Source organism: Pristiophorus japonicus, chromosome 17, assembly GCF_044704955.1.
Source record: "Pristiophorus japonicus isolate sPriJap1 chromosome 17, sPriJap1.hap1, whole genome shotgun sequence".
NCBI classification, from domain to species: domain Eukaryota; kingdom Metazoa; phylum Chordata; class Chondrichthyes; family Pristiophoridae; genus Pristiophorus; species Pristiophorus japonicus.
Window position 1 is genome coordinate 35,343,862 of NC_091993.1, and position 17,681 is coordinate 35,361,542.

The following is a 17,681-nucleotide window of genomic DNA, read 5'->3' on the forward strand; positions in this document are numbered from 1 at the left end:
CGCCCGATCCGTGCATCCTGTAGCTCTCGGTGTTTGCGCGGAGCTGCAGCAGGGGTAGGGAGTGAATTTCGGGGCCGGGACACTAACGGGGCGATGTGCGCGGCGATGATGTCATGATCTCCGGGTGCCGCCAAACTTCCGCCTGGTCGGTAATTGGTTTGCGGTGTCAGTGCTCCCCGGCCCGACGGTGGGAGGGGGAAGGGGGCGGGACTAACGGTAGGCGTGAGACACCCAGTTTCACCCAAAACTGTTCAAAACTACAGCCCAACACAGACTGAAGCTGAGGGCGCAGGGTCAGCATGGGGGGCCCAGGGGGCAACACGGGGGGGGGAGGGGTTCCGGGGGCAACACAGGGGGGTAGCCAGGGGGCAACATGGGGGGGGGGGCAGGGGGCAACGGGGGGGCAGGGGGCAACACGAGGGGGGGGCCAGGGGGCAACACGGGGGGGCAGGGGGCAACACAGGGGGCCCAGGGGGCAGCATGGGGGTGAGGGGGCCCAGGGGGCAACACGGGGGGGGGGCAACACGGGGGGTGGGGGTCAGGGGGTAGCACGGGCGGCCCACACTGCGATATGTGGGCACACTAGGTCCATGCAGCAGAGCTGGTCTCCAGCCGTCCTGGGTAATCCTTGCCACTGGACCAAGACCTAGCTCTGTCAAGCCCGTGTGGTGGCTGGTGTGCAACGGCCACCCCACGTTAAAAAAATGCACGCACAGGCATCTTCCACCCTTCAGGATGTAGCTCGGGTCCGGGATGTCGGGACCCTCAGTGAAACTCCTGATGTGGTGTGGAAGCGGGTCACCCTGGATCCGGGGGAACGCGGATGAAGAGCAGGCTCCGGTTGGTGTGAAAGTTGCTGTTTGAGCCGCAGGAGCTCGGGCTCCGGGAGCTGCTCTCCGATAGTTTGAGTAATTCGAAGCCTCGAGAATCCCACAATAATGTGTAACCCGGGAAAATACCAGCGACCTTTCCCAACCTCGCCCCACAATCTTCCTGCCCCACTCAACTCTCCAAATATTCATCATGCATTACCGAACTTCCAGGTTTGAAACGGCCGCGATAAGCGCACAGAATGTCCCTCCCTCCCCGGGTCACAGAACTCCCTCCCTCCCCGGGCCAGAGAACTTCCTCCCTCCCCGGGCCAGAGAACTCCCTCCCTCCCTCCCCGGGTCACAGAACTCCCTCCCTCCCGGGCCAGAGATCTCCCTCATTCCCTCCCTCCTTCCTCGGACCACAGAACTCCTCCCTCCCTTCCTCCCCGGACCACAGAACTCCTCCCTCCCCGGGCCAGAGAACTCCCTCATTCCCTCCCTCCCCGGGCCAGAGCTGGACCTGGAGCCGGTCCAGAGCTACAAACATCTGCATTGTGTCACCCTCAGCAACCCCAGGAGCTCCCGGATTTCTAAACTCTGGTTTTAAGGACAAACTGCTCTTTAATTGTTTTAATTCCGGGTTCTGAAAGTATTTAATTCACCGACGGGGCTCCGAGTTCAACCAATTCACTCCACACGGGAGCAAATCATTTTTCGTTCAACTCAAACTGGTTCCAGATGTTTGGAAGCCACAGCCCGAGTTAACCAGAGAGCAGGAACCAGCGCTCGGTTAATATTTCAGTCATTAACCCGACTGCAATAAAAGGAACGTTTCAGCTATAAAACATCACCGCAGCTGGGTCCGTTCTTCTTCTTCACCCGGACCTCCCTCACCTTGCTCACCCTCAACCTCACCTGGATCTCCCTCACCCGGATCTCCCTCACCTTACTCGCCCTCACCCTCACCTGAATCTCACTCACCCGGATCTCCCTCACCTTGATCTCCCTCACCCTCACCTGCATCTCCCTCACCCGGATCTCCCTCACCTGGCTGGCCACCATGGGCAAAGGTTTCTTCATCAGCAAAACTCTGGCGGTAGTGGGAATCATGTTGGCCGCCGCCGCTGTGGCCACCATCATCGCCCTGGCAGTGGTGTTCGCCCAGGAGAAGAACCGAGACACGGGCAGGCCGGACGGGACAGAGTCGCCGGACGGGACAGAATCGCCGGACGGGACAGAACAGCCGTCCAGCCCGCCGTCTCCACGCAATCCCTGGGACGAGTTCCGGCTGCCTGACACCCTGCTGCCCCAACACTATGACCTGAGTCTGTGGCCGCGCCTGGACCAGGACCCGGTCAAGGGCTACTACTTCACCGGGAACTCCACCGTCTTCTTCCGCTGTACCCGGGCCACCGACCTGATCCTCATCCACAGCAACAAGCTCAAGTTCAGCAAGTTCGGACCAGACTTCGCCCAACTGAGGGCCTGGGACGGCTCGCCTGTCCCCGCAATAACCCAGAGCTGGCTGCAGAACCACACGCAGTATCTGGTGATCCAACTGGCCTCCCAGCTGGCGGTGGACAAGCAATATTTGCTCTACACCCAATTTGAGGGCCAGTTGGCGGACGATCTGGCCGGATTTTACAGGAGCCAGTACATGGCTGAAGATGGAAAGAACAGGTGAGAAAAGAACTTGCCAGCACTGAGCCAGCTATCCGAGATTGTTCAAAGAATGTGGGTTGAGGATGGTTGAGAGAAGAGAGGCGACCCGACAGGGGCGATTGGGTGAAGATAAGCTCCCCGGGACCCCCAGTAAATGTTCACTGCCCGACCCCTCTCCCACCTCCCTGCTCCGGTTTGGCTCCGGTTCCGTGTGACTCGGGGCTGTTCCGTACCTGGACTTCACCCGGCATAGACCCTGAACCCACCCAGAGAGGCAGCGAGGGCTCAGGGTTTGGGGCACTTCTCACCGGGCACATGGTCTGAAACTCGGCTCAGCATTCCTGAACCATTCAGAGCTGGGACTCGAGATCGGAGAGTTTCCACAGAATGATCAAAATGACAGCACAGGAGGCCATTCTCCCCCAGGGCTGGAGCTCTCTTCTGTAACCCACTCCCCTCAGATCCTTTCACATTCCTTCCTTCCAAATATTCATCCTAGTCACATAAATGATGCTCTAGTCTCTGCCTCAATAGACACTTGTAGTGAAGCATCCCACGGCCTCAGTAGACATCGAGCAGCAGAGGCCAGGTGGGTCCTGCCCCAGCCCCGAGAGATGGCAACTCTGCTCTCCAGGAAATGTTTAAACAACCAGAAACCAATGTAGGCCAGTGAGCTCAGGGCTGATGGGTGAGCGGGACTTGGTGCGAGTTAGGACACAGAGCAGTGGGCACAGGGGGTGATGGGTGATTGGGACTCGGTGCGAGTTAGAACGGGGGGGGCAGCAGAGTTTTGGATCAGCTCTAGTTTACGTCAGGTAGAAAGTGGGAGACCAGCCAGTTGGAATAGTCAAGTCTAGAGATAACACAGGCATGGATGAGGATTTCAGCAGTGGATGAACTGAGGTTTGCTGTGGGGGAGGGTGTGGGTAGGGTGAGCGTGGGGTGGAGGAAGGGAGGGGGTGAGGGAAGGAGTGGGGGGGGGGGGTGAGAGAAGGAGTGGGGGGGGTGAAGGAGGGGGTGAGGGTGGAGGATGGTGAGCAAGGGTGGGGTTGGGAGGTGGGCGGAGGGAGGGGAGGATGGAAAGGTGGGTGAGGGGAGGGTGGGCAAGGTTGGGGAGGTGGGAGGAGAGAGGCGGAGGGTTGGGAGGAGGGAGGGAAAGGGTGGGGAGGAGAGTGGATGAGTGTGGGGAGGTGGGTGGGGGGAGGGTGGAGAGGTAGGTGGGGGGAGCGAGGTGGAGGGTTGGGAGGAGGGGGGAAGGGTGGGTGGATGAGGGTGGAGAGGTAGGTGGGGGGAGCGAGGCGGAGGGTTGGGAGGAGGAGGGAAGGGTGGGGGGGAGGGTGGATGAGGGTGGGGAGGTGGGAGGGGGGAGCGAGGTGGAGGGTTGGGAGGAGGGGGGAAGGGTGGGGGGGAGGGTGGATGAGGGTGGGGAGGTGGGTGGGGGGAGGGTGGAGAGGTAGGTGGGGGGAGCGAGGTGGAGGGTTGGGAGGAGGGGGGAAGGGTGGGGGGGGAGGGTGGATGAGGGTGGGGAGGTGGGTGGGGGGAGGATGGAGAGGTAGGTGGGGGGAGCGAGGTGGAGGGTTGGGAGGAGGACGGAAGGGTGGGGAGGTGGGAGGGGGAGTGGTCACTTCGCACAGATTGACTCGGGTTATTGCAGGTTGCCCAGGAATAACCCGGGAAATCCTACTTCATCCTCGACAATCCCAGATTTACATTCCTGTCAATTGCTGCTGGCTCAGGTCACTGAGTGCTTCCCTGACGAGTGAGAGTCATTTAGCACTTCACCAAGGGGCCAATTGTACAGCAGGTCTTCCAACAGGCTCCTCCAGCCAGTGACTGACTGGCACCAGCAAAATAACGGAAAGTGGGGGAGAAAGTAATTATACAAAATGGGAGATCAATGTGAAAGTGCAGTCCGGCCATTTTGACTTCTCCTGTGATCACCGAGCTCTGATCTTCCCCTGTCATTAAAGAATTATCGCAACAACTCAGATGCAGCCCACTGATGCCAGGAAAGCCTTCCCGTGCTTTGATGAGCCGGCGATGAAAGCTACATTTAACATTACTCTCTATCACAAAGCAGCACACGTCGCAATCTCCAACATGCCAGAAATTGGTAAGCCTCAAGTTCCATTAGCGTATTAGTGGTTTTAATAAAGTAACTCGGGTAAAACTAGAAGCGTGTTTATTTGTAACACCTAAAGTTCTGATTGGGCCCCCTTGATGACAAGTCCTGATCGCTGATTGGTCCCCTTGGAGGATATGACACACACAACAGTTTCTCTTTGCAAAGTGTAATTCGAGCCATTCTGATTGCCGACTCCAGACAGAACAAAGCTCACTTGAAACAGACAGTGCTCACTCTCACGAATTAAGACCTTCTCCCACCCTCAAAGAAATTCCTACCCCACCCACCCCCAACAAGTTCCTGACCTCCCACCCCAAGCAATAGAAAGGGCATTGTGTGTGGGTCACGGATTGTTAATAGGTTTATTGGGTATGAAGTGAATAGTGACAGTGTCGTGACTTCTGGATTTCGTCCAGTCTTACCAATTGAATCATGCTCTCGCTTTCACTTTTACGTTCACATTCCCCCTTTTAGACCTGGATCATGTTCTTCTGCCATCCCCACTATGCCTTCTGTACTATTTACCCCCCATCCCCAACTGAGTTCCTGACCTTTCCCCCCTCTCTCTCTCTGATCACTCCCCCCACCCCCCATCTCCCTCCCTCCGATCTCTCACTCTACCCTCCCTCTTTCCCTCTCCCCCCTCTGATCTCCCACTCTCTCTCTCTCTGATCCCCTCTCTCTCTCTTCGATCCTCTTTCTCGCTCCGATTGATCGTCTCTTCTTCCTCCAGCCTTGTGAGGGGACTCGTGGCTATACTGCAGCCGCAACTGTGGGGTACCGCGCATACGCATAAGGACACAACAATGTTTGTACGGATAATCGCTTTGTAAAACTAGGGCAGGGATGGGGACCTGGGAGGGGCCTTGCGTGTCTGAATTCCCAACTGATTTCCTCCATTGCAATGATCAAAAAAAGGGGAAAGGATAAACTAAGGTAGATTGGGAAACTACATTAAAAGATATGACGGTAGACAAGCAATAGCTAGCATTTAAATAATTGTTACATAATTCACAACAAACATATATTCCTTTAAGGCACAAAAACCCTACAGGAAAAGTGGTGCAAATGTGGCTAACAAGAGAAGTTAAAGATAGTAGATGAAAAGAAGAGGCTTATAAGTTGCCAAAAAGAACAGTAAGCCTGAGGATTGGGAGGATTTTAGAATTCAGCAAAGGAGGACCAAGAAATTGATAAAGAAAGGGAAAATAGAATACGAGAGAATATTAGCGAGAGACATAAAAACAGACTGTAAAAGCTTCTGTAGTTATGCAAAAAGGAAAAGATTAGCAAAAGTAAATGCGGGTCCCCTACAGGCTGAGACAGGAGAACTTATACTGGGGAATAAGGAAATGGCAGAGAAATTAAACAAACACATTGTGTCTGTCTTCACGGAAGAAGATGCAAAAAACCTCCCGGAAATAGTGGAGAACCTAGCGAGAATAAGGAACTGAAAGAAATTAGTATTAGTAAAAGTATAATACTGGAGAATGGGACTGATAGCCGATAAATCCTCTGGACCTGATGGTTTACATCCTAGGGTTTTAAAAGAGGTGGTTATAGAGATCGTGGATGCATCGATTGTCATCTTCCAAAATTCCATAAATTCTGGAATGGTTCCAGCGGATTGGAAGGTAGAAAATGTAACCCCACTATTCAAGAAAGGAGGGAGAGAAAACGTGGAACTACAGACCAGTGAGCCTGACATCAGTAGTAGGGAAAGTGCTAGAATCTATTATTAAGGATGTGGTAACAGCACTTAGAAAATAATAATAGTATTGGGCAGAGTCAACATGGGTTTATGAAATGGGAATCACGTTTGACAAATCTGTTGGAGTTCTTTTGAGGTTGTAACTAGCAGAATAGATAAGGGGGACCCAGTGGATGTGTGTATTTGGATTTTCAGAAGGCATTCGATAAGGTGCCACACAAGAGGTTCTTAAACAAAATCAGGGCTCATGGGATTGGGGATTGGTTAACGGACAGAAAACAGAGAGTAGGAATAAACAGTCATTTTGGGGTTGGCAGGCTGTAACGAGTGGGGTACCGCAAGGATCGGTGCTTGGGCCCCAGCTATTCACAATCTGTATCAATGATTTGGATGAGGGAACCAAATATCATATATCCAAGTTTGCTGATGATACAAAGCTAGGTGGGAATGTAAGTTGTGAGGAGGATGCAGAGAGACTTCAAGGGGATATAGTGAGATATAGGATATAGGGGATATTGGCTAAGTGAGTGGGCAAGAACATGGCAAATGGAATATAATGTGGAAAAATGTGAAGTTATCCACTTTGGTAGGAAAAATCAAAATACAGAGTATTTTTTAAATGGTGAGAGATTGAGAAATGTCAGTGTTCAGAGGGACCTGGGTGTCCTTATACACGAAGCACTGAAAGTTAACATGCAGGTACATCAAGCAATTAAGAAAGTAAATGGTATGTTGGCCTTTATTATAAGAGGATTTGAGTATAAGAGTAAAGATGTCTTACTGCAATTACACAGGGCCCTGGTGAGACCACACTGGGAGTATTGTGCACAGTTTTGGTCTCCTTACCTGAGGAAGGATATACTTGCTATTGAAGGAGTGCAACGAAGGTTCACCAGACTGATTCCTGGGATGGGGGATTGTCCTATGAGGAGCGATTGAGTAGACTAGGCCGATATTCTCTGGAGTTTAGAAGAATGCGAGGTGATCACATTGAAACATATAAAATTGTTACAGGGCTGGACAGGGTAGATGCAGGGAGGATGTTTCCTCCGGGCTGGGGAGTCTAGAACCAGGGGTCACAGTCTCAGGATAAGGGGTCGGCCAATTAGGACTGAGATGAGGAGAAATTTCTTCACTCGAGGGTGGTGAATCTTTGGAATTCTCTACCCCAGAGGGCTGTGGGGGCTCAGTCGTTGAGTATATTCAAGACAGAGATCGATAGATTTTTGGATATTAAGGGAATCAAAGGCTATGGGGATAGTGCAGGAAAGTGGAGTTGAGGTCGAAGATCAGCCGTGATCTTATTAAATGGCGGAGCAGGTTCGAGGGGCCGAATGGCCGACTGCTGCTCATAATTCTTATATTCTTAAAGCTGACAATTGCAGTTTAACGTCAGTGATAGGAAAGCTTGTGGGGTCATTTTAACATGGGGGAGCAGGGTTGGGGGTTAAGTGGGCAAAATATGGAAAGGTGTCAGCAAACCAGCTCCAACCCACCGACTTCCGGCTTTTACTGAGGCGGGACGGGCGGGGGGCAGGTGGTGGGAGGATGGGGGGGCAGGTGGTGGGAGGATGGGGGGGCAGGTGGTGGGAGTGGGGGGATGGGGGAGCGGGAGGAGTGGGGGTGGGGGGGCTGGGGTGAGGGGGGGTGGGGGAGGAGTTGGGGGGCGGGGGGGAGCGGGGGTGGGGGGGCCGGGGGGGAGTGGAGCGTGGGGGGGTGGGGGGAGCAGGGACGTGGGGGTGCAGCGGGGAGGGGGGGGGGAGCGGCAGCCAACTGCCTCCTAGGAGGCGGGTTGTAAATATTGTAGTGAGGTTGGAAGCCTGTGATTTGCCATGTGGTGCAGGTTTAAGCGGGGCCATGCGGTGCAGGTTTAAGTGGGGTCATGTGGTGCAAGTTTAAGTGGGGTCATGCGGTGCAGGTTTAAGCGGGGTCATGCGGTGCAGGTTTAAGCGGGGTCATGCGGTGCAGGTTTAAGCGGGGTCATGTGGTGCAGGTTTAAGCGGGGTCATGTGGTGCAGGTTTAAGCGGGGTCATGTGGTGCAGGTTTAAGCAGGGTCATGTGGTGCAGGTTTAAGCAGGGCCATGCGGTGCAGGTTTAAGCGGGGCCATGCGGTGCAGGTTTAAGTGGGGCCATGCGGTGCAGGTTTAAGTGGGTTCATGTGGTGCAGGTTTAAGCGGGGTCATGCGGTGCAGGTTTAAGCGGGGCCATGCGGTGCAGGTTTAAGTGGGGCCATGCGGTGCAGGTTTAAGCGGGGTCATGCGGTGCAGGTTTAAGCGGGACCATGCTGTGTTAAGCGGGGTCACATCTCCCCAGCGCTACAGGACCCCCTCCCCCACTTCCAGCACGTCAAAATGTTATTCCCGCCAATAATCCAGTAAAAAATTAACAGCCACTTGGAGAACCACAGACTAATAAAGGAGAGTCAACACGCATTTGTTAAGATCAAATTATATTTGACTAACTTGATTGAGTTTTTGATGAGGTGGATGAGGGCAGTGCAGTTGATGATGAGAATATGGACTTTCAAAAGGCATTTGCTAAACTACCACATATTGGTGCAGTAGCAGCATGGATACAAAGTTGGCTGAGAGACAGAAAATGGAGAGTTGTGGTGAATTCCTGTTTTTCGGACTGGAGGGAGGTATATAGTGGCGAACCCCAAGCTGTTTCTGATATAAATTAATGATTTGGACTTGGGTGTACAGGGCACAATTTTGAAATTTGAAGGTGATGTGGAACTTGGAAGTATAATGAGCGATGAAGAGGATTGAGATAGATTTCAAGAGGACATAGACAGGCTGGTGGAACGGACGGTTACATGGCAAAAGGAATTCAATGCAGAACATAAGAACATAAAAACTGGGAGCAGGAGTCGACCATTCGGCCCCTCGAGCCTACTCCGCCATTCAATGAGATCATGGCTGATCTTCGACCTCAACACTTTTCTGCACTGTCCCCATATCGCTTGATTTTTTAATATTCAAAAATCTATTGATCTCTTTCTTGCCTTCCTAATTGCTTGCTGTACCTGTATGCTAACTCTCTGTGTTTCCTGTACGGGGACACCCAAATCTCTCTGAACACCAGCATTTAATATAGTTTCTCATCATTTAAAAAATATTCTGTTTTTCTATTCTTCCTCCCAAAAGTGAATAGCCTCACATTTCCCCACAGTATTCTACATCTGCCACCTTCTTCCCCACTCTCTTAACCTGTCTATATCCTTTTGCAGGCTCTTTGTGTCCTCCTCACCACTTACTTTCCCACCTAACTGTATCATCAGCAAACTTGGATACATTGCACTCAGTTCCCTCATCTAAATCATTAATATAGATTGCAAATAGCTGGGGCCCCAGCACTGATCCTTGCGGCACCCCACTAATTACAGCCTGCCAACCTGAAAATGATCCATTTATCCCGACTCTCTGTTAACCAATCCTCTGTCAATGCTAATATTACCCCCAATCACATGATCACTTATCTTGTGTAGTAACCTTTTACGTTCACATTATCGAATGCCTTTTGTAAATCCAAATATACTACATCCACTGGTTCCCCTTTATCTATCCTGCTAGTTACATCCTCAAAGCACTCTAATAAATTTGTTAAACGTGATTTCTCTTTCATGAAAAGTGTGAAAAGTGATACATTTTGGTAGGAAGAACGAGGAGAAGCTAAATGGTACAATTTTAAAGGGGGTGCAAGAACAGAGGGACCTGGGGGTGTCTGTACACAAATCTTTGAAGATGGCAGGACAGATTAACAAAGCAGTTAATAAAGTATTCGGGATCCTGGGATTTATAAACAGAGGCAGAGGTGAGAATCTTTACCACCAAAAATCGTCGGGTGGAATGTAAAAATCTGAAGCCCGCACCCAACCCACCCACTCCCAGTTTTAATGGGGGCGGGGCAGGGGGTGGGCGACCAATCCACTCTCAGGAGGCAAGTTGGTCATTTAAATATTGTAATGAAGCGGCGGCCTCAGACTTAATCTTCATTTTAAAGTTCACCCTGGCTGATCGGGTTTTCCGGGACTCGGGAAATTGGCAGCTAAAGGGATGCGAGGATTGCGAGGCTCCTTCCTACGTACCTGCTTTTAAATTCAGCAGGGCCCGAGGGAAACTGTTCTTCCCGATCCGCAAACAGCCCCCATCCCATCCACTCCCTCCCTGTTTCTCCGTAAATATTGGGGCTTTAGAGTATAAACTACAGGAAATTATGCTAAACCGATATACAACATTGATTTGGCCCCAGCTGGAGTATTGTGTCCAATTCTGGGCACCACACTTTAGAAACGATGTCAAGGCCTTAGAGAGGGGGCAGAAAAGGTTGATGAAAATGGTTGCCGGCTGAGGGACTTCAGTTATGTGGATAGACTGGAGCAGCTGGGGTTGTTCTCCTTAGAGCAGAGAAGGTAAGAGGGGATTGATTGAGGTGTTTAAAATCATTCAAGGTTTTGGTAGAGTAAATAAATAGAAATTGTTTCCAATGGCTGAAGGGTTGCTAATCAGAGGGCACAGATTTTAGATGATTGGCAAAAGAACCAGAGGCGAAATGAGGAAAAGCTTTCTACACAGCGAGTGGTTAGGATCTGGAATGCACTGTCTGACAGATTCAATACCAGTCTTCAAAATGGAAGTGGATAAATACGCGAAGGAGAAACATTGCCGGGATATGGGGAAAGGGCGGGGGCAGGGGGACTAATGGGATTGCTCTTCGAAAGATGGGTCGAATGACCTCCTTCTGTGCTGTACTGTTTTATGATTCTGAGCATAAAATTCATTAAAAATACAAATAATGGTAGATAAAATCAAATCAAACAAAATAAACTGTATTAAATGATTTGTAGGAATTTACATATGGCTGTTTGTTTGAAAAAAGCCGAACAGATTGTAATGTTGACGAGCATTCTCAATCTACTCCGCCAAAATGAGAATGACTGTTGATCTATCCTGGGGCTATCTGTGGGATCTTGTTGTGTGTAAAACGGCTGCTGCAGCTGCCCAGCTAACAGTGGTGCTAATTCAAAGAAGTTCATTAGATGTCAGGCACTTTTGAGGTGTTCTTGAGTTGCGATAAATACAAGTTTTTCCCTTCATTGCAGATAATAAAACCATAGATGTCTCCGGTAACTCTTGGATTGTTACTGCCTTTGACAAAACACCCAAGATGTCCACTTACCTACTCGCTTTCATTGTTTCCGACTTTGACAATTTGAAGGAAGTGAGAAATGAGACTTTGGTAAGAGATCAGAACTTAGTTATCTTTAAATTGAATTGCTTTCCTTCCTATCATCATCATAGGCAGTCCCTCGAGCTGAGGATGACTCGCTTCCACCTCAAAAAGTTCACAGGTGTTTCAATGATGGACCTAAATTCCAGGTCCGAACTAAATCCTGAGGGGTGGAAGATGCCTGTGCGTGGATTTTTTTAACGTGTGATGGCCGTTGCAAACCAACCACCACACGGGCTTGACAGAGCTAGGTCTTGGTCCAGTAGCAAGGATTACCCAAGACGACTGGAGACCTGCTCTGCAGCACAGACCGAGCGCGCACACATATCGCACTGTGGGCTGGCCCATGCTGCCCCTGGGCCCTCGGCTCTTCTGGGCCCCGAACATGCGCCTCTCCTGGGCCCCGGTCACGTCCTTCCTATGGGGCCTCCAGCAATGGTGGACTGACCTGTTGGAGCCGATGATTCTTAGTCTCCAGCTGCTATGATATAGTTGAGAGAAATTCTGGGTAACTTGCTCGGTGAGATGTCTCTGTGTTACGTGGCAATTATCACTATCTGGGCATCATGGCTACACTACGATGGCATCTTACAACGAGATGGTCAGCAACGCTCACCCTATTGGCAATTAATTCAATGGATGCTTCACAATTCATACTGAATCTCCGATATTGGAACATTACCCCTCCAGGCGTTATTCCTGTGATGGGATACATCAACCCATATATTGTACACTCAAACTTATACATTGGACACTGAGGCGTGTCAAACTCCAGGGGTAAAGCTGGGGGGATATTACAGGTCGGAAGGGCACCAGTGAGCCAAGCCCCAATCCTGCTCCTCCTGGCCCCACAGAACCTGATGGTGCCTCTGCTCTGGTCCAGTCGGGGTTCGTGCATTCCATATGCCTTCTTAACCACTTTATCCACCTGGCCTGCAACTTTCAGGGATCTGTGGACAAACACTCCAAGGTCCCTTTGTTCATCTACACTATTAAGTGGCCTACCGTTTAATGTGTATACCCTTTCCTTATTAGCCCTCCCCAAGTGCATAACCTCACACTTCTCTGAATTAAATTCCATTTGCCACTGCTCTGCCCACCTGACCAGTAGATTGATATCCTCCTGCAGCCCATGACTTTCCTCTTCATTATCAACCACACAGCCATACTTCTTAATCATACTCCCTATATTCAAATCTAGATCATTGATGTATATCACAAAAAGCAAGGGTCCCAGTACTGAGTCCTGTGGAACCCTACTGGAAACATCCTTCCAGTCACAAAAACATCCATCAACCATTACCCTTTGCTTCCTACCTCGAAGCTAATTTTGGATCCAACTTGCCACTTTACCCTGGATCCCATGGGCTTTTACCTTCGTGACCAGTCTTCCATGTGGGACTTTATCAAAAGCCTTGCTAAAGTCCACATCCACTACATCATATGCACAACCCTCATCGACCCTCCTGGTTACCTCCTCGAAAAATTCAATCAGGTTATTCAAACATGATCTTCCCTTAATAAATCCGTGCTGACTGTCCCTGATTAATCCTTGCCTTTCTAAATGTAGATTTATTCTGTCCTTCAGGATTTTTCCAATAATTTTCCCACCACTGAGATTAGGCTGACAGGCCTGTAGTTATTCAGCCTATCCTGTTCTCCCTTCTTAAACAAGGGTATCACATTAGCAGTCCTCCAATCCTACGGCATCATGCCCAAATCCAAAGAGGACTGGAAAATGATGGTCAAGGCCTCTGCTATTTCCTCTTTTGCTTCGCTCAAAAGCCTGGGATGCATTTCATCCAGGTCTGGGGACTTATCCACTTTCAAAGCTGCTAAACCCCTAATACCTCCTCTCTCACTATGTTTATTTAATCCAGAATTTCACATTCCTCCTCGATAGCAGTATTTGCATTGTCCCTTTCCTTTGTGAAAACAGACACAAAGTATTCATTTGGAACCATACCAACATCTTCCACCCCACAAACAGATTACCCTCATGGTCTCTAATAGGCCCTACCCTTTCTTTAGTTATTCTCTTGCTCGTAATATATTTATAGAACATCTTTGAGCTTTCCTTCATTTTATTTGCCAAGAATTTTTCATGCTCTCTCTTAGCATTTCTAATATCCTTTTTAATTTTACCTCTTACCTTTCTATATTCCTCCAGAGATTCTACAGTATTTAGCCGTTGATATGTGTCATTCGCTTCCCTTTTTTTCTTTATCCTCCCCTGGAAGTCTCTAGACATCCAGGGGGCTCCAGAATTGTTATTCCCACCCTTTTTCTTTAAGGGCACATGTTTGGCCTGAGCCTTTCGGATCTCCTCCTTGAATGCCTCCCACTGTTCCGACACTGATTTACCTACAAGTAGCTGTTTCCAGTCCATTGTGGCCAAATCATTCCTCAACTTAGCAAAGTTAGCTTTTCCCCAATTTGGGACTTTTATTCCTGGTCTGTCCTTGTCCTTATCCATAACTAACTTGAATCTGACTGAATTATGGTCACTGGCACCCAAGTGCTCTCCCACTGATACCCCTTCCACCTGCCCCAGCTTCATTCCCCAAACTAAATGCAGAACCGCCCCCTCCCATGTTGGGCTTGTTACATACTGACTAAAAAAGTTCTCTTGAATGCATTTTAAGAATTCTGCACCCTTTATACCCGTCACACTATATTTGTCCCAATCAATATTAGGATAGTTGAAATCTCCTACTATTACTGCCCTATGGTTTTTGGACTTTAAAGAAATTTGCCTACATATTTGCTCTTCTATCTCCCTCCCTCTGTTTGGAGGTCTATAATACACGCCCAGCAGTGTGATCACCCCTTTTTTATTTTTCAGTTCGATCCACATGGCCTCATTTGATGATCCCTCTAACATATCATTCCTCTTCACAGCTGTAATAGTTTTTTAGCTGTAATAATCAATAACGCCACACCCGCTTCCTTTTTATCCCCCTCTCTATCCGGAAATACTAGGGGACCGAGCGTCTAGCGAGAAGGAGGAACTGAAGGAAATCTTTATTAGTCAGGAAATTATGTTATGGAAATTGATGGGATTGAAGGCCGATAAATCCCCTGGGCCTGATAGTCTGCATCCCAGAGTACTTAAGGAAGTGGCGCTAGAAATAGTGGATGCATTGGTGGTCATTTTCCAACAGTCTATCGACTCTGGATCAGTTCCTATGGACTGGAGGGTAGCTAATGTAACCCCACTTTTTAAAAAAGGTGAGAGAGAGAAAATGGGGAAATATAGACCGGTTAGCCTGACATCAATAGTGGGGAAAATGTTGGAATCAATTATTAAAGATGAAATAGCAGCGCATTTGGAAAGCAGTGACGGGATCGGTCCAAGTCAGCATGGATTTATGAAGGGGAAATCATGCTTGACAAATCTTCTAGAATTTTTTGAGGATGTTACTAGTAGAGTGGACAAGGGAGAACCAGTGGATGTGTTGTATTTGGACTTTCAAAAGGCTTTTGACAAGGTCCCACACAAGAGATTGGTGTGCAAAATTAAAGCACATGGTGTTGGGGGTAATGTATTGAAGTGGCTAGAGAACTGGCTGGCAGACAGGAAACAGAGAGTCGGGATAAACGGGTCCTTTTCAGAATGGCAGGCAGTGACTAGTGGAGTGCCGCAGGGCTCAGTGCTGGGACCCCAGCTATTTACAATATACATTAATGATTTAGATGAAGGAATTGAGAGTAATATCTCCAAATTTGCAGATGACACTAAGCTGGGTGGCAGTGTGAGCTGTGAGGAGGATGCTAAGAGGTTGCAGGGTGACCTGGACAGGTTAGGTGAGTGGGCAAATGCATGGCAGATGCAGTATAATGTGGATAAATGTGAGGTTATCCACTTTGGTGGCAAAAACATGAAGGCAGAATTATTATCTGAATGGTAGCAGATTAAGAAAAGGGGAGGTGCAACAAGAATTGGGTGTCATGGTACATCCGTCATTGAAAGTTGGCATGCAGGTGCAGCAGGTGGTGAAGAAGACAAATGGCATGTTGGCCTTCATAGCAAGGGGATTTGAGTACAGGAGCAGGGAGGTCTTGCTGCAGCTGTACAGGGCCTTGGTGAGGCCTCACCTCGAATATTGTGTTTAGTTTGGTCTCCTAATCTGAGGAAGGATGTTCTTGCTATTGAGGAAGTGCAGCGAAGGTTCACCAGACTGATGCCCGGGATGGCAGGACTGACATATGAGGAGAGACTGGATCGACTGGGCCTGTATTCACTGGAGTTCAGAAGAATGAGAGGGGATCTCATAGAAACATGTAAAATTCTGACAGGACTGGACAGGTTAGATGCAGGAAGAATGTTCCCGATATTGAGGGAGTCAAGAACCAGGGTTCACAGTCTAAGGATAAGAGGTAGGCCATTTAGGACGAGATGAGGAGAAACTTCTTCACTCAGAGAGTTGTTAACCTGTGGACTTCTCTACCGCAGAGAGTTGTTGATGCCAGTTCATTAGAAATATTCAAGAGGGAGTTGGATATGGCTCTTACGGCTAAAGGGATCAATGGGTATGGAGAGAAAGCAGGAAAAGGGTACTGAGGTGAATGATCAGCCATGATCTTATTGAATGGCGGTGCCGGCTCGAAGGGCCGAATGGCCTGCTCCTGAACCAATTTTCTATGTTTCTTGTCTGAAAATCCTGTAACCAGAAATATTGAGCTGCCAAACCTGCCCCTCTTTCAGCCATGTCTCTGTAATGGCTATAATGTCATACTCCCAAGTGTCTACCTGTGCCCTCAGCTCTTCTGCCTTATTTGCTCTACTCCTTGCATTGAAGTATATCCCATTTACCACAGGAAGACCTCCTTGATTACTACTTACTAACCCTTGTTTCCTCTGTCTTACGGATTCACATTCTTGCTTTCCAATTTCAGCTTTACTTCCTTCCCTATTGAATTTGTTCTCAGGTTCCCATCCCCCTGCCAAGCTAGTTTAAACTCTCCCCAACAGCACGAGCAAAACTCCCCGTGAGGATATTGGTCCTGGTGCTGTTGAAGTGCAAGCCGTCCGGTTTGTACAGGTCCCATCTCCCCCAAAAATGGTCCCAAAGCCCTCCCTCCTACACCAACTCTCCAGCCACGCATTCTTACTCTCTATCCGTCTATTCTTGTACTCATTAGCACGTGGCACCGGTGGTAACCTGGAAATTACTACCTTTGAGGTCCTACCCTTTAACTTTTCTCCTAACTCTCTAAATTTTGCCTGCAGGACCTCTCCCTCTTTTTACCTATGTCATTGGTCCCGATATGGGCCATGACCTCCAGCTGTTCACCCTCCCCCCCCACGTAGCTCTCAGCCTCGCGGATGCACCGTAGTGACTCCAGTCGCCGCTCAAGCTCTGAAATGCAGAGCTCGAGTAATTGAAGCTGGAGACACCTCCTGCACACATGGTTGTCTAGGCTGCGTGAAGCATCCAGGACTTCACACATGCCGCATGACATGCACTCCACAGGACTGAGCTGCCCTGCCATCTCTCTAATTAGACTTATCTGTTATAAAAGGGAAAGAGAGATACTTACCAATCAACCAGCCAATCACTTACCTGCCCGGAGGAGGGCTGTGAGCTCCTCGCCGACCTCCGGGCCTCCCGAACTCTCGCACTCAGACCTCCCGAACTCTCACACTCCTGACCTCCCGAACTCTCGCACTCCTGACCTCCCAAACTCTCGCACTCCTGACCTCCCGAACTCTCGCACTCCTGACCTCCCGAACTCTCGCACTCCTGACCTCCCGAACTCTCGGACTCCTGACCTCCCGAACTCTCGCACTCCTGACCTCCCGAACTCTCGCACTCCTGACCTCCCGAACTCTCGGACTCCTGACCTCCCGAACTCTCGCACTCCTGACCTCCCGAACTCTCGCACTCCTGACCTCCCGAACTCTCGCACTCCTAACCTCCCGAACTCTCGCACTCCTGACCTCCCGAACTCTCGGACTCCTGACCTCCCGAACTCTCGCACTCCTGACCTCCCGAACTTGCGGAGTCCAGACCGCCCAAACTCTCGCACTCGTGATCTCCCGAACTCTCGGACTCCTGACCTCCCAAACTCTCGGACTCCAGACCTCCCGAACTCTCGCACTCGTGATCTCCCGAACTCTCGGACTCCTGACCC

The 17,681-nt window shown here is 49.8% G+C and overlaps 1 protein-coding gene across 1 annotated transcript in view; it reads left to right on the forward strand.

The window, feature by feature from the left end:
* Positions 1 to 1,256: 1,256 nt before the first annotated feature.
* The window catches only part of anpepb.1 (alanyl (membrane) aminopeptidase b, tandem duplicate 1), a 103,446-nt gene continuing 87,021 nt past the window's right edge, over positions 1,257 to 17,681 (forward strand). Inside the window, exons 1-3 of the mRNA XM_070858662.1 lie at positions 1,257 to 2,492; positions 4,445 to 4,587; positions 11,416 to 11,552. Of these exons, the coding sequence (XP_070714763.1) occupies positions 1,873 to 2,492; positions 4,445 to 4,587; positions 11,416 to 11,552 (900 nt within the window). The 5' untranslated portion in view covers positions 1,257 to 1,872. The remainder of the gene's footprint in view (positions 2,493 to 4,444; positions 4,588 to 11,415; positions 11,553 to 17,681) is intronic.